General features: G+C 42.7%; 2 protein-coding genes across 12 annotated transcripts in view; both read right to left on the bottom strand.

Moving 5' to 3' along the window:
• Positions 1-576, bottom strand: part of TG (thyroglobulin) — a 162,662-nt gene extending 162,086 nt beyond the window's left edge. Inside the window, exon 1 of the mRNA XM_087890908.1 lies at positions 423-576. Within this exon, the coding sequence (XP_087747034.1) occupies positions 423-454 (32 nt within the window). The 5' untranslated portion in view covers positions 455-576. The remainder of the gene's footprint in view (positions 1-422) is intronic.
• A 13,460-nt stretch (positions 577-14,036) lies between these two features.
• PHF20L1 (PHD finger protein 20 like 1) overlaps positions 14,037-16,297 on the bottom strand; it is a 63,272-nt gene continuing 61,011 nt past the window's right edge. For all 11 annotated transcript variants that reach the window (XM_034434814.3, XM_034434817.3, XM_034434815.3 and 8 more), the window contains one exon: positions 14,037-16,045. In XM_034434814.3, coding sequence (XP_034290705.1) covers positions 15,903-16,045 — 143 coding nt within the window. In that variant the 3' untranslated portion in view covers positions 14,037-15,902. The remainder of the gene's footprint in view (positions 16,046-16,297) is intronic.

The raw sequence follows: 16,297 nt of genomic DNA, 5'->3' as shown, positions 1-16,297 counted from the left end.
GGTATTTCACTTGACTTGAAACTACAGTATGTTTCGTGAGCCGCAGTGGCGCAATGGTTAGAGTGCAGTACTGCAGGCTACTTCTGCTGATCACCGGCTGCCAGCAGTTTGGCAGATCGAATCTCACCGGCTCAAGGTTGACTCAGCCTTCCATCCTTCCGAGGTGGGTAAAATGAGGACCCAGATTGTTGGGGGCGATATGCTGACTCTGTAAACCACTTAGGGCTGCAAAGCACTGTGAAGCGGTATACAAGTCTAAGTGCTATAAGTGCTATTGCTATATTCAGCTCTCCATCCAAATGTATCACCATTGATAGTCCAGATTACCTCCACCCATGGTGCTTTTACTAGGGCTATGAATGTCTTCCTATCTTCCTCAATGGCAGGACTAGGCACTAAGCATTGCAAAAAGTTTTTCCCACCTGTTGAAATGATAGATGAGATCAAAGACCATCCTATCGGTTGTGTTGACAAACTTGCATTGGACAGGCAGGAATTCTCCATCCGTTGAACACTGGGGAGGGCTCTTTTCCCCAACGCCATGCAGAATGCGGCGGTCTCGAATCTCACACCGGCCGGGACCTGACAAGCAAAAATAAATGGCATTGATTCTGGCTTTTTTGTTTAAGAATACTAGTTATCGCAACTTCTTCAAAGAACTTTCAGAAGAGATTTTCCCCCATCCCATACTCAGTCTCATCTCCTTACCAAGCAGGTCAATTTTTTCCCATCTATTTCTCCCTCTGCTTCTCTAACTCTGTCCTACTGTCCCCATTGATTTGTACTCATTTCCTGTGTTCATGTCCATATTTATACTTAGACCTCTTATCTCGTACATGTTTGACAAACTAAATAAAGAAAATAAAATATAAATAAATAAAATAAAATAACTTGGAGAAGAGAAAGGATGACTGACAGGTTAAAAAGATAATGATGGGAAGGAAGGAAGGAAGGAAGGAAGGAAGGAAGGAAGGAAGGAAGGAAGGAAGGAAGAAAGGAAGAAAGGAGGGAGAAGGAGAATAAGGGAGGAAAGGAGGAAGGGAAGGGAAGATGAGAGAAGGAAGGAAGGAGGGAGGGAAGGAGAAGGCGAATAAGGGAGGAAAGGAGGAAGGGAAGGGAAGATGAGGGAAGGAAGGAAGGAAGGAAGGAAGGAAGGAAGGAAGGAGGGAGAAGGAAAATAAGGGAGGAAAGGAGGAAGGGAAGGGAAGATGAGGGAAGGAAGGAAGGAGGGAGGGAGGGAGAAGGAGAATAAGGGAGGAAAAGAGGAAAGGAAGGGAAGATGAGGGAAGGAAGGAAGGAAGGAGGGAGGGAAGGAGAAGGAGAATAAGGGAGGAAAGGAGGAAGGGAAGGGAAGATGAGGGAAGGAAGGAAGGAAGGAAGGAAGGAAGGAAGGAAGGAAGGAAGGAAGGAAGGAAGGAAGGAAGGAAAAACAGACACTGGGACTTGAAATAATAAAACTGTATTTTGTATTTTGCTCTTCAGCTCTTCAACTATTTTTGCAGAACATTTAACCAATTTTCTGCATTGTGCAATACTTCAAAGCAAGAATTCCCTGAAATTATTATTATTATTATTATTATTATTATTATTTATTAGATTTCTATACCGCCCTACTCCCGAAGGACTCAGGGCGGTGCACAGCCAAACAATAAAAACACATACAATACAAAATTTAAAAAATAGAATAAAATCAAATTAAATAATTTTGGCCCCGACAAATTTAAAACCCCAAACTTTTAAAACCAATTTAAAATTGAATATATAAATACTAAAAAATATTTAAAATTTTAAAAATCTTTTATAAAAGAGGGGGAAAATTAGGCCAGGCCGGCCTGGTGAAATAGTAAGGTCTTTAAGGCGCGGCGGAAGGTGCGCAGATCCGGGATCCTCCGTATCTCTGGGGGGAGCTCGTTCCAGATAGTAGGTGCCCCCACAGAGAAGGCTCTCCCCCTGGGGGCCGCCAGTCGGCATTGTTTGGCTGACGGCACCCGGAGGAGCCCCTCTCTATGGGAGCGTACCGGCCGACCGACTTGGTTTGAAGATTGTACTAAGCCAGCAAAAGGGAAGCCTGGTTAAAACTAATTAGGTTGATGATGTTTTGCACGTGCAATCTTGGTTTCAGCATGTTGTGAAAATAGACAGCTTCTGAATATTATCCCCCCTTTCGAATGTGCCTCTCAGGCTTTGATTGGAGGAAAGCAACCTGCGTTCTTGATCGGTCAATTACAGAACTCGCTTAGAGATGTCTTCAATTTTTCAGCTCCCTTAAAACAAAGGAAAGAAGGTTTTCTCTCCATTTCTTCTGTTGTGCCAAAGGCCACTTCTCTGAGGCCTGGAGCCACAACAGTGAGATCATTTTCTTAAAATATCTAAGAAACTATCTTCCCATTATTTTTTGTAAACGCATTTTTTGGAAATGGTTGTGCAAAATGTTTCGAGGTAGAACCAAGCTGCTTTCAATTTAACAGTTGGCAAGACTTTTTTGAACTGAAGTCGGAAGAATGTTCCCCTTAGGGGGATGAGCTTGGTTAGGAAAGGAAAGAAATATCTCGTGACTAATCTAGTTTAAATGCTTAATTATGTTCTGACCAATGACTTACATTGCCTTGGTTTCCCTTTCTGTCTGGTCCCGTAAATCTCCATCCCTTCCCCGTCCACGCACCAGCATTGTTCCAGAGCCAAGTCACACTGTACGGGGTCAAAGTCACCCGAATCCAGACACTTTGGGATGTAGGCAGTTTCACTGCTATTGATGTAACGGCTGACCAGAATCCGCTGCTTTTGAAGCTGGCAGAAGGACAAACCTACAGCAGGAAGAAACACGAAGTACTGTCAGCTGCCACCTCACTCTTGCTTCAATGGTGGGTTCCTCCCGGTTTGGCCCGGTCCGCCAAGCCGGTAGCGGTGACGATGTGACGTCACCGAACCGGTTCTCTTTGTCTGGGAGCTGGGCCCTCCCGCCCGCCCCCACGTTATTCCTACCTTTATTTCTTCTTGTTTAGCCCAACTGATAGGTGCGGCAAAGTGGATTGCCGCACCTCAGCTGGGCAGATACCTAACGCGCTTGCTCGGAGCGCAAGTTTGGCGCACATGCGAGCGGAAGCGAGCATGAGCGCGGTGATTGCACACGAAGTGCGTGCACGAAGAGAACCGGTAGTAACACTGGTTGGAACCCACCACTGTCTTGCTTGTCTTTCGCTACCATGCAGTAAGAGTCTGCCATGAACTCTGGGGAGAGGGGAGAGGAGGGGGGATATTTGTGGGAAATGGAAAGTAACTTCTGTATCTCCCTGAGATGCTGCTTCAAAGTCACCCAGCTGGGAGAAGAAAGCAGCTGCATACCAAGTGACCATTCTGAAAATATCTTACTTGAACCTGATTGATCATGGGGAGGTCAGCGATGGGAGGCAGTTAAGGGAGGGAAAAGTTGAACTTGGGAATTTTGGCCCATGATTCTCAGTTCTGGCTATGCACTACTGCAATAATTTAACTTCTAATAAAACTATGTCTTTCTCAACAAATGGAGCCGAGGATCGTTTCTGTTGAGAGGTTTAAGTGGTAGCAGGTCTGACAAGTACAATTTTCAGCTTTGTTATGTCATGGCCAAATTCACCTGATGCTGATAATCTCCAAAGTTCAGTAAATACAACTCCTTGTAAAAAGGGTGTAAGGTCAGAGCAAGGTGTTCTCCGAACATCTGCAAAGCATTTTCACTTTCTGAGGGAGATAGTTTCTTAAAGACCATAGCAAATGCTAAGTCCCTTGGAGTTAGAAGAAGCATTTACAGGTAGACTTTGACTTACGACTGCAATTGGGACCAGAATTTCCATTGCTAAACAAGGAGGTTGTTAAGTGAATTATTCCTTATTTTATGACCTGATCCCTCAGAATCACTGATGGAAATGTAGTCCATCAAGTAAGATTCTTGTAACATAAGTGACTAACAATAAAGTTTCTGCTTCAGTGATGGTTGCTGGTGGTTCTGGGTTGATTGCACCTAATCAAGAATGTTGGTCAAAGGGTGGGATTTCATACATAATATAAGCATAAAATCTGGGAAGTTTAGTTCTCTGGTGGCCACTTCATGCTTCAAATCAGGCTTTCTTGACTCAGGTTTTGTGTGTGTGTGTGTTGTTCAGTTTCCATAATCAGAATTATGGAAGTTTAAATTTCATGATTTCAAGGGATTCAGGCAGAAAAAAGTATGTTTTAAGCACTCAACAGCATTCTAAAAAGCAGAGACATCACCCTGCCAACAAAAGAGTGTATAGTCAAGGCTATGGTTTTCCCAGTTGCAATGTATGGCTGTGAAAGTTGGACCATAAGGAAGGCTGATTGCGAAAGAATTGAGGTCTTTGAACTATGGTGTGGAGAAGACTCCTGCGAGTCCCTTGGACTGCAAGGTGATCAAACCGGTCAGTCCTAGAGGAGGTCAACCCCGACTGCTCTTTAGAAGGCCAGATCCTGAAGATGAAACTCAAATACTTTGGCCACCTAATGAGAAGGAAGGACTCCCTGGAGAAGAGCCTCATGCTGGGAAAGACTGAGGGCGAAAGAAGAAGGGGACGGCAGAGAAGGAGGTGGCTGGATGGAGTCACTGAAGCAGTCAGCGTGAGCTTAAATGGAATCCAGAGGACAGTAGAGGACAGGAAGGCCTGGAGGAATGTTGTCCATGGGGTCGCAATTCAGACAGGACTTCGCAACTAAGAACAAAAATGTTTGTGCATACATCAACTATTATTCTTTTTAACATCTCAAAATATATCTTGAATGCAGGAAACAAATATATCTATGAGGTGGTCTCTCTCTCTCTCATACACAAACACAAATGCAGATGACAATTTTTTGTGTTTTGAAATAAAAGTTCACAACAAGGAGGAACTTACAAGCCAGAGATGATCCAAACTGCTTAGTCCCTGTGACCTCAACGCCCTTTTCATCTACACACCAGCAGGAAATCCCATTTTTATTGCACTGTACGTTCCTGGTGGACAAAATAGTGATTTCCAACATTATTAGGCTTTTTTATACATGTATTAAGATTTACAAACCTTTGTATGTAAGAAGCATCCGTTATTTTTCCAAACATTCACTCATTTGCTATTGCTTTAATCCTGTGGGCCAACGTAAGTAAGGAAGTGAGCCAATGCCTTTTTGAGCTTCCATAAAAATTAAATCAAGTGTTTCTCAACCTCGACAGCTTTGAAATGTGTGGACCAACTCCCAGAATTCTTGACTTGTTTGTTTATGGGCATTTTCCAGATCAGAAGTATCTCAGGTAGCAGTTTAATGCAGGGGTCTCCAAACTTGGCTACTTTAAGACTTATGGACAGTGGTGGGTTTCAAATTTTTTTTACTACCGGTTCTGTGGGTGTGGTTGGGCGTGGCATGGCTTAGTGGGTGTGGTTTGGTGGGCGTGGCAGGGGAAGGATACTATAAAATCTCCATTCCCTCCCCACTCCAGGGGAAGGTTACTGCAAAATCCCCATTTCCTCCCAATCAGTTGGGACTCGGGATGCAGAGAATAGATGGGGGCAGGACCAGTCAGAGGTGGTATTTACCGGTTCTCTGAACTACTCAAAATTTCTGCTACTGGTTCTCCAGAACTGGTCAGAACCTGCTGAAACCCACCTCTGCTTATGGACTTCAACTTGCAGAATTCCCCAGCCAGCATGGCTGGCTGAGGAATTCCGGAAGTTGAAGTCCACAAGTTTTAAAGTTGCCAAGATTGGAGACTCCTGGTTTAATGGATCAACATCACATAAGCTAGCCCTGGTTATATCTGGTTTCTCTTAGGAGGTGATGGGCAAACTATGACACTTCAGATTTGCTGAACCAAAATCCCCATCTTTCTCCCGAGCGGTTAACCATTCTTCCAAGAAATTGGAAATTGGGCCAACATTACCTAAACTGTCCATCTTCTGAGCATTGAGGGATGTAGTCTTCTCCATCACGAAAGGCCTTCTCCCTCTGAAGTTCACATGGACGAAGAGGCTGAGTTTCAGCCTCATATTCTACATTCAGAAGAAGGCAAAGTTATGGTAGCAAATCCCTTCCTCGTATCCTAACCTCTCTTTGCTCTTTTTTAATTTTTTATCCCAAGGACTGAAAAAAGACACACAAATGAAAACGCGTTTTCAGGAGAACTGCTCTCTCTCTCTCTCTCTCTCTCTCTCTCTCTCTCTCTCTCTCTCTCTCTCTCTCTCTCTCTCTCTCTCTCTATATATATATATATATATATATATATATATATATATATATATATATATATATATATATATATATATATATAGTATATATTGGTTGGGTCAGGGTCTTTTTTATACAACATTAACAATAATAATACAAATAGTATGTAGAATTGTAATCTTCCAAGTTTAAACAATACTAGTCTCATTTCATATTCCTTTTACATTTTCCCTTTAATTCATTTAAGCATAAGTAACATTTCTTCGCACATCCCTTAATTTATATTTTTTATCATTCAGTATTTTAAAAATCACTCATTATTCCACCATAACATCAATATTCCAAATGTATAGGATTACAAATAACACCAATTATTAACAATATTCAATCCATCCCGGGAGTATATCTCAAAGTCCCCACCATTTCTAATTCTTAATATTTTAAATTCACAATAACTTTTAACACACTGTTAATATTAGTACTTCAGTTAAATTGTCTAGTCTTAAATTACCATCTACTAACCGAAAACTTATTGGGGTTTTGGGGTTTCCCCATTTTATTATTATATTTTCTCATTATCCATCATCTCTTCGTCTTTCTAAAATTCCATCATGTATTGATTTTTTTGGTCATCTCTCTCTCATGTAATCTTGTATCTCTTTTTAATTTTTTTTAAAATTAAATTTAAAAATTAAATTAAATTAAATTTAAAATTCTTTTAAATTTTTAATTTTTTTCTGTCAACTAAACTTTCCCTTCTGGGCTGATTTCTGTATTCGGAACTGTAAGAATATAACACATATCAAATGTCAAAAGAGGAGAAGCAAGAGCCAGAATTTCTCTTATTCCAACCTCTGGGATGGGTGAGCCAGGTTTTACCTACGTAAACTAAGTTGTTTTGCAGCTCTGGTTGTGTGAAATCTCATTCACAAGCTTCAGAGCTTTTTTTGAGATTTCACACAACCAGAGCTGCAAAACAACTTAGTTTACGTAAGTAAAACCTGGCTAGAAAGAATATGCACATAAAAGCCTACGAAAAAGAAAAAGACACATTGTACCTTTACAGGGGGAATATCTGAGAAGTGGGTGTGGCTCACTGACGAAGCCTTATAAGGCAGAAATAGCTATCTGAGTCTCCCAGAGAGCAACACAGAGTTGCAGTTTGTCAACAGAAAAAAAGCCCTGAAGCCTTCATCCTTTTGTATATATTTATACAGCTTATTGCCCCCACAATCTGGGTCTTCATTTTACCTACCTTAGAAAGGATGGAAGGCTGAGTCAACCTTGAGCCTGGTGAGATTTGAACTTACAGTAATTGCAGACAGCTGGTGTTAATAATAGTGCTTTAGTCTGCTGCGCCACCAGGGCTCTCATTCAGTTGGACAAAGGATAATTGGTACTTTCCTCCCGCCCCACCAAAAAAGAGAATAGAACCTCAATGAAATTCTCAGGTGGGGAGTGTGGTATTCTTATATTTATTTATTTATTTATTTATTTATTAGATTTTTATACTGCCCCCTCTCCCGAAGGACTCGGGGCGGTGAACAGCCAAAATTAAAAACATACAATATAAACATTAAAATACGTTTAAAACAGAATTAAATCCAAAATGGCTCCCCAATTTAAAACGCCTTACCCATAACCCTATAAATAAGACAAATTTAAAATTTAAAATTTCCACATTTAAAATTTCCACATTTAAAAAGGGGGAAGATTTAGGCCAGGCCAGCTTGATAAAATAGAAAAGTCTTAAGCGCGCGGCGGAAGGTGCGCAGATCCGGGATCCTACGCATCTCCGGGGGGAGCTCGTTCCAGATCGTAGGTGCCCCCACAGAGAAGGCTCTCCCCCTAGGGGCCGACAGCCAACATTGTTTGGCCAATGGCACCCAGAGGAGCCCCTCGCTATGGGAGCGTACTGGCCGGTGGGAGGCTATTGGTGGTAGCAGGTGGTCCTGTAAATAACCAGGTCCTAAGCCATGGAGCGCTTTAAAGGTGATCATCAACCAATGCGACCAATTAATTGGCTCCTTGGGTCTTAATCACAAAACACACTTACCAAGATGCTGGACCAGATGATAACTATGGTCCCTTCCGATTCTAGGCTTCTATTAGTTTTATTCTAAAGGTAAAGGTAAATGGTAAAGGTTCCCCTCACAGATATGTGCTAGTAGTTCGCGACTCTAGGGGGCGGTGCTCATCTCTGTTTCAAAGCCAAAGAACCAGTGCTGTCCGAAGACGTCTCCGTGATCATGTGGCTGGCATGACTAAAGGCCAAAGGCACACAGAACACTGTTGCCTTCCCACCAAAGGTGGTCCCTATTTTTCTACTTGCATTTTTCACGTGCTTTCAAACTGCAAGGTTGGCAGAAGCTGGGACAAGTCACGGGAGCTCACCCCGTTATGTGGCCCTAGGGATTCGAACCGCTGAACTGCCGACCTTTCGATCGACAAACTCAGCATCTTAGCCGCTGAGCCACCGCGTCCCTGCAAACAAAGGGATAGCTATTTACTTACCAAAGATGCTGGCGAGTGCTCTATCGGCAAAGCATAGAAGGGCGATGAACAGCAAGGACCTCATTTTGGGATGCAGGAGGATTGTCTCCCTCGTGAGGGAAAGGCCTCCAACCTACACTCTGGGGAAGTTCTCAAGCCAGTATTTTATAGCTGCTGCCCCTCAAATAACTTTTCACTTATGAAATGGAAGACTGGGCTCTCAAGGAGGTTAGTGACGCAGGCCGTTTCAAGAGTCGTTGAGTTGGGTCACGCAATTAGCCCCATTTCAATGTCTTTGCTTTTTCTTTTTCTGTTGCCCTTTTCCATTTATGACAGGCGAGATAGAATTTTTTTTTTTTAAAAAAAGCATATGGTATAAAGGATGTCCTCGATTTACAGCCACAATAGGGTCCAACATTTCCACAGCTAAGCGAGGTCGTTGTGAAGCAGGTTTCTCCCGATTTCACGACCTTTCGTTTACCGCAGTTGTTAAGTGAATTGCTGCAGCTGTTTTGCACCATTTTGTGACTTTTCTTGCCACCGTTGTTAAATGAATCGGTGCAGTTGATAAGTTAGTAACCCGGTTGTTAAGTGAGTCTGGCTTCCCCATTTGACTTTGCTCGTCTCAAGGTTACAAAAGGGGATGACATGACTGTGGGCCACTGTAACCGTCAAAAATACATGACAGTTGTTGAGGTATAAATTTGGATCAAGTGACCATAAAGCTGCAGTGGTCGTTAAGTGTGAAAAATGATCCTAAGTCACTTTTTTTCCAGTGTTATTGTAACTTTGAACAATCACTAAATGAATGGTGTAAATTGAAGGACTACCTGTACATATAAGACCAAGAAATGCATATTTACCTATATAGGAAGAGTGAAAGAACCTGGGGGGGGGGGCGGAGTTAAACAAGGGATTCATCTAGAATCCCTACATAATAACAAGGGATCCAAGTCAATCTCCCTTGAATTCCATGGACCCAAACAGGTGCTGACTGACTATTGGTTGAGAAGATTCCTGTGCATAGACATAACTGGCAATAAATCAGTTTAATTCAGGGGTGTCAAACTTGATTTCAGGGCTGCATCAGGGTTGGGATTGACCTTGGGGGGACGAGTGGGTGTGGCTGAAGTGGGTGTGGCCAGGGTGGGTATGGCCAGCTTGATGTCCTGCAGCTCTCTGCCAGTGAAAATGGAGCCTGGGAAGGCTGTGTGTGGCCCTCCCAGGCCCCGTTTTCACTAACAGAGGGCTGCAGGAGGTTGTTGAAGCTGAAAACGGATCCTGGGAGGGCTGCATGCAGCCCTTGTGAATTCCGTTTTCGCTGGCAGAGGCACTATAGGCCGGTCCTTCACTGTTTCCAGGGTGACCCCGTGGGCCAGATCTAAGCATAGTGTTGGATGCTTATCCTACGGTTGGGTAGGTAATATATAGAAAACTATGTTCTGTAACTTTAACTGCTACAAGATGACTAATTGGCTGTGCTAAGCAGACATAAAAGAAGGCAGGAAGTTCATTCACTTCTGCTCCTGCTATTAGAAGGTTGAACTGCTGAAAGGAACTGTGTCTGTGTTACTGAAGAGAACTGGAATTGTAAGCAAACTATGTTTTTGTGTTGAACCGTGATTATTTGAAGAAGTGTTATCTTTGTTTTGAGAAGCAAAGTTTGTTTTTTTTTACTACAAGTAAAGACTGTTTATTTTTCTTTAAACGTTCAGAGTCTGTGAGTATCTGTGTGTTTTGCTTAGCAACGTATCTATTCGCTGTCTGGTCCGTTGCACCACTTTGCAGAGGGCAGTTTTACCCTCAACACACAGGCCAGATGTGGCCCACGGGCCTCGAGTTTGACACAGGGGTGAAATCTACTTACCTTCCTTATCAGTTCGGAAGTGCACGCACAGACCTTCTGTGCATGAGCAAAACCATCTGCGCATGTGCAAAAGATAAAAAACACATTACTTCCTGGTTAAAACCAGGAAGCATTTCACCCCTGTGCAAGAGGTATTACATGGACAAACCTAGCACCCCCCCATTACTGTGCACCCTGGCGCATTCTGGATCAGTTGAAGTTTCCAGGTCTTTGAGGGCAGCCCCATGTACAGTGCATTGCAGTAATCTAGATGAGAGATGACCAAGGCATGTGTGATGGTGAGCAAGGCCTCCTGTAAATGACGACACTGGACAGCTAAATGATAACAGCAGATCACAAACTTCAGTTAAATTTTGCTCAGTATTCGGAAAAAACTAGTGTCTAACCTACCATGGGAACCTCCCTTTAAACCACAGCATCTATGATCATCTGATTGAGGGGATGATGCTTGTTTTTTTAAAGATCCTAGTCTTGATCTTCTGAAGTCCAACAACCACACTGAAGGTGCAGGTAAAGCTAGTAAGTCGAGTTTCTCTGTATTACATTTGTTTTGGGGCAGCTCTTTACCCTAATGCAATGCACGCAGAGAAATGGAATTATTTTGTGTGTGTGCAAATTTGATCAGGTATGTGTGTGCCTATGAACCATAGCTATTACGAGTTAGAATAGAATAGAATAACAGAGTTGGAAGGGACCTTGGAGGTCTTCTAGTCCAACCCCCTGCTTAGGAAGAAAACCCTACACCACTTCAGACAAATGGTTATCCAACATCTTCTTTAAAACTTCCAGTGTTGGAGCATTCACAACTTCTGGAGGGAAGTTCTTCCACTGATTAATTGTTCTAACTGTCAGGAAATTTCTCCTTAGTTCTAAGTTGCTTCTCTCCTTGATTAGTTTCCATCCATTGCTTCTTCTCCTGCCATCAGGTGCTTTGGAGAATAGCTTGACTCCCTCTTCTTTGTGGGAATCCCTGGGATACTGGAACACTGCTATCATGTCTCCCCTAGTCCGTCTTTTCATTAAACTAGACAGACCCAGTTCCTGCAACTGTTCTTCATATGTTTTATCCTCCAGTCCCCTAATCATCTTTGTTGCTCTTCTCTGCACTCTTTCTAGAGTCTCCACATCTTTTTTACATCATGGCAATCAAAACTGGATGCAGTATTCCAAGTGTGGCCTTAACAAGGCATTATCAAGTGGTATTAACACTTCACGTGATCCCTCTGTTTATGCAGCCTAGAACTGTGCTCTAGGTATGGGTTACAGGTACTCCTTGAATTATGACCTACCCATTGTAAGCCGGCCAGTTACCTTGAGGTAAGATGGGCGGTCAATAAATTTTACAAATAAATAAATAAATATCCTAACGGGATTTACAACCCGGATCTGATTTTCTGGTGGTCAGGCACCTCTCTCGCTGTCATGTGACTACTTTGGGTGCTCAGCGACATAACTTATGGCCGTTTGCAAGCGCCCCACAATCACGTCACCATGTTTTATAATGATTTTGCAAAAAGCTGGAAATTGCTTCAGATTGACAACCCAATGACTTGATGTGGCCGCCTTGACCACCCAAAAAAAATGCTGTAAAATTGGAATTTGATGGGAGTTGGCTGAAATGGCAAAATTGACTTTTGATTAAAGACAAAGAATATAAGTATTTTTGTTTGCACATGGAACTTTGAGCTTGAAGTGGAAAAGAATGAAAGTTTAATTTTGGGTTTTTAACCTAGTAGATTGATAGATCTTTACAGAAATGTCTTGTTCATACTATTATGAAAAAACACAAAAGTTGTGATTTGATGTTAACGCCTTATTTTACTGCAACAGAGAGAGTTGGAAGTCAATGCTTTTTTCTTTTTTTTTTCTTATTCTTCCTTATTTCTCTTCCCCCCTTCTTCCTCCCACTGCTTTTTTATTTACTTTTGTATTTTGTCATTTTACAATATTTTATAAATGTTAAAACTGAAAAAAAAATGCTGTAAAATTGGGTCGGTCAAACAATGGACCCATTTTGGAACAGTAATGGGCAAACTTACATTATAGTCACAAACTGAGGACTTCATTTAATCCTAGTACCTAATTACTGTGGTGTATTCTTGCTTCCCACTGTTCTGACCTAGGCTTTTGTGGCCCGTCAGTGGCCTGTGCAGTTAGTAGCTGATTCCAACAGCGAGGAGGCTGGTGTGGTGCTGTGCCAGCAGCCTGTACAGCTGGCACTTGAGTAGGACAATGAGGAGGCTGGTGAAGATGTGGTGCCAGAGGCGGGGATTCAGCCAGGGCCTTCAGAACCTCCAGAAGCTTCCATAAGTGAAGAGGAAGAAGAGGAGCCTCTTCTCGATGCACGAGCATGTAGAGCTGTTAAAAGGCAGGAGTGGCTCCTCAGGAGATCTCCTCGAGAGTAAGGCTTGGGCTAATTGGCCACTCCCTTAACCTATTTAAGGAAGGATGACAACTGATGCAATTTGCAGGAAACAACTTCGTTCATATTCCTTCGAGTCTTGATTCCAGAAACGTTTGATTCGGCTCTTGTTTCTCCTGTCAGTTTTCCTGCAGATTGCTTCTGGGCATTCTGCCAACCACAGTAAGATTACGGTTATCTGAAATACTGTGCCTCAGAATTGAGTTATTATTCTTTGGATTCTTGTCGGCTGTTAATGAAGTTAAATTAACAGCCCTTGTTCAGAAAAGACTGATTTAAACTGTACTTGCGTTTGTACAACTACTAAGAAAGCTCATTAGTAGTCTTTAATTAGTAAACTAAGGGTTGTACGGACTTTGTGTGTGCTGCGTTCTTTGGGTCCGTAGCTGGGGCAGAACATAGGCTCCCTTAACAAGCAGGAGGCAGGAATTAGGTCCTGGCACAACCTCTTTTATTTACACGACTGTGAATTACATTCATTCACAGTCAGCCAAGGTTTGTCCAAACAGTTTTTCAAAGGAATATTTCTCAACACACCTTATCTCGTTTGGCAAGCTGCCACGTAACTTGTTTCCAACTGCAGTACAAGGCAAAACTTGGCACAGAGTCTCTGAGTCATGGAATGAACGAATTGTTTCCTGCAAAAGCCCCCTCCCCATTCGCTCCTCTTTTGTTTCCAATGGGAGGGGCCAATCACCTCCAAGGTGTGGCTTTACTCCCGAGTCGACCTGCTTCCCTAGTTGTTCTTGTCTTCTGGCAGCTCTGCACATGTGCACACTGGGAACGGGCTCCAGCTGTTCCTCTGCCTCACTGCTGTTTAGCTCCCTCTCTGCCTCCGACGCAGAGCCCTTGTCTGAGCTTTTCCCAGTCCCCAGGACTGGCCCAAGTTCCTCCCAAACCTCCTCACTGTCAGCTCCGCTGGCTGCCGGCGGGCCACAACACCCGCCAAAACCCCAGAGGGTGGTCTTCAAGGCCCCCAGTGGCAGCACATGCCGAAAGCCCGCCTTGAAATGCTCAGGATTTATTCAACCCTCTGAAAAGCAAACTGACGAGACAGAAAGATGATGCGGTATGCAGAATAGTTTAATAAACAGCTTTACATACAGTACCTTACATATAGACAGTGTATTTGCAAATTTAAATACATTTTAATGTACAGTGGCTTGTACTCTATCCCGTCGAGGTTCAAGTTTATTGTCCTTCATGTAGTTCTCACACTTTCATACATATTGCCAGCACTGAAACAGTCTGGGAGGCTTTAAGCTTGATATTCTCTTGCTACCCTCAATAATGCAGCCTCTCTTGAAGAGTTAGTATTTTTTTTAAAAAAGTATTTATTTATTTATTTTTTACAAATTTCTGTACATAGATTGTTTTTTTAAATCTCTCTTCCTCTCTCTCTCTCTCTCCATCTCCCCTTTTTAAGAAACAGCTTGTTAAAAGGTAACATTTTAAATATTTTGTCACCAAGGTTCTTTTTTATTGTAAGAAAAACTAGACTTGTCAATATAAATATGTCTCTAGAATGCAACGTGTGTATGAGCACACCCATTCACATCTGTGTATATGCATACACACATCCGCACGCACACAAAGACATATGGGCATACCTCAAGAGGCATACTAGAGCACTGGGTGCAGCGATAATGCAGATAAAACTAAAAGTAACTGAGCTTGGCCCAGAATTTTATTTAAAAACCCAGCTAACTAAATGGACTTTGGTTTCGTTAATGATTTGCCAAATCATAAGCGAATGCCTTTAACAGGAAATGTATTTTGCATTGTACCCCTTCGAGAAGGGGAGCTCCTAACTTATATTTGGGATTCGCCGAGAGATTATACAGACCATGCCATGTTTTGCAAATTGATCAATTATTTTTGAGATTTTTGGCGCACATAGGTTTATCTCCCTGGAATAAAAACCAACTTTCAACTTTCATATTATTTCATTTCATGTTACAGAGAGTAAAAAGGTAGGGAGTAGACCCATTTCACAGCCAATCCCTGGCGTTTTGGATGTTCTTTTGATTCCTCAAGCCAGCTGAGGAAAGTGGGTATTGCAGCTCAGACCCAGCCATTATAGACACAACATCCCTCAATACTTTTAATTGTAGCTTGCCCAAATATGGATTTGATGCAATCCTGGTTGATGCTGGCAATATGGAGGACAAACTGACACTCCCGTTTCAATGTTGTTGTTTTTTAAAACATTTTTTTTTTGGCACTTCTGACTATGACTTTCCCAGGTTTGGTTTCTAAAAACGGAGCGTAAGATTCAATATGCAAGGAAGGCTCGGCTTAAAAAAATATTCATAGAGAGGCTACCATTAAAAAAAAAAAACAATTTCTCCTGAAAAGGAAAGCTAGAATTTTAATTTTTTTTTTCTTTTCATTTTCCTGGATCTCTACAGTACTATGGAAAACAGGCATTTGTTCAACTTTCAAGTGACCAACTGGGACCAAATCTCCTCCTACTGTCCAGACTCAACCATGTAAAATTTGTTCCTTCTTTTCCAATGCAGATTGCTTTGGCCGGGCTTCTTACTTTTGTGATCACGCTTTGAACAGTTTGTGGGGCTTCTTCCGTGATATTGGCGTGTGAAAAGGTAGGAAAACATGCCTGGGTTGAGGTTTCCGAACCCTCAGAGGTGGGGGGAAAAAAAGACACAACCTTCTTTTATTTCCCTGCTTTTTCAGATCAAACCGGTACGAATCTTTCCTTGATGAGGGAGGTTTCTCCCTTTATACCCTATCATATCATGCGCCGTTTTCAGCCTAATGAGAGAATTGGCAGAGAACAAGGAACAGCGTTCAGGCTTCAGTTTTTTCGTTTTTTTTTAAAAAGTACCCTTTTGTGAGTCTTGTCAAATGGAAGAAAACCCATCGTCGGAGCCCCGGCTGCCTGTGTGCATTCCTTCGTCTTTCCTTTTGTCATACAGAGCAGAGGGTGGCAATTTGTTGGACTTTACTCATGTCCGAGATGAGCTGTTTAATGCGGCGCTTGAGCTGAGGCAGACGGGCGAGAGGGTCGGGCGGCTCCAATTCTCCGGTGAAATCAAGCCAGCTTTCTAAAACTGTACGGGGGGGCAAAAAGAAAAAAGATATGAAAAGCCTATTATGCACAGTGATCTCTTGATCTACTCTAGGACTTAGAACCAGGGGTGTCAAACGCAAGGCCCGCGCGCCAGATCCATCTCGTGGGGTTGCCTAGATCCAGCCCACGGGGCCACCTTGGAAACAGCAAAGGACAGGCCCGCAGTGCCTCTGCCTGCAAAAATGGAGCTTGGGAGGACCGCGTGCATGCAGCCCCCCCACCCCCCAGCCTT

This window comes from Pantherophis guttatus, chromosome 3 (assembly GCF_059756535.1).
Source record: "Pantherophis guttatus breed Tessera chromosome 3, ASM5975653v1, whole genome shotgun sequence".
Lineage (NCBI taxonomy): Eukaryota > Metazoa > Chordata > Lepidosauria > Squamata > Colubridae > Pantherophis > Pantherophis guttatus.
The sequence above is the reverse complement of the archived record's forward strand: the minus strand, read 5'-3'. Positions and strand labels throughout refer to the sequence as shown.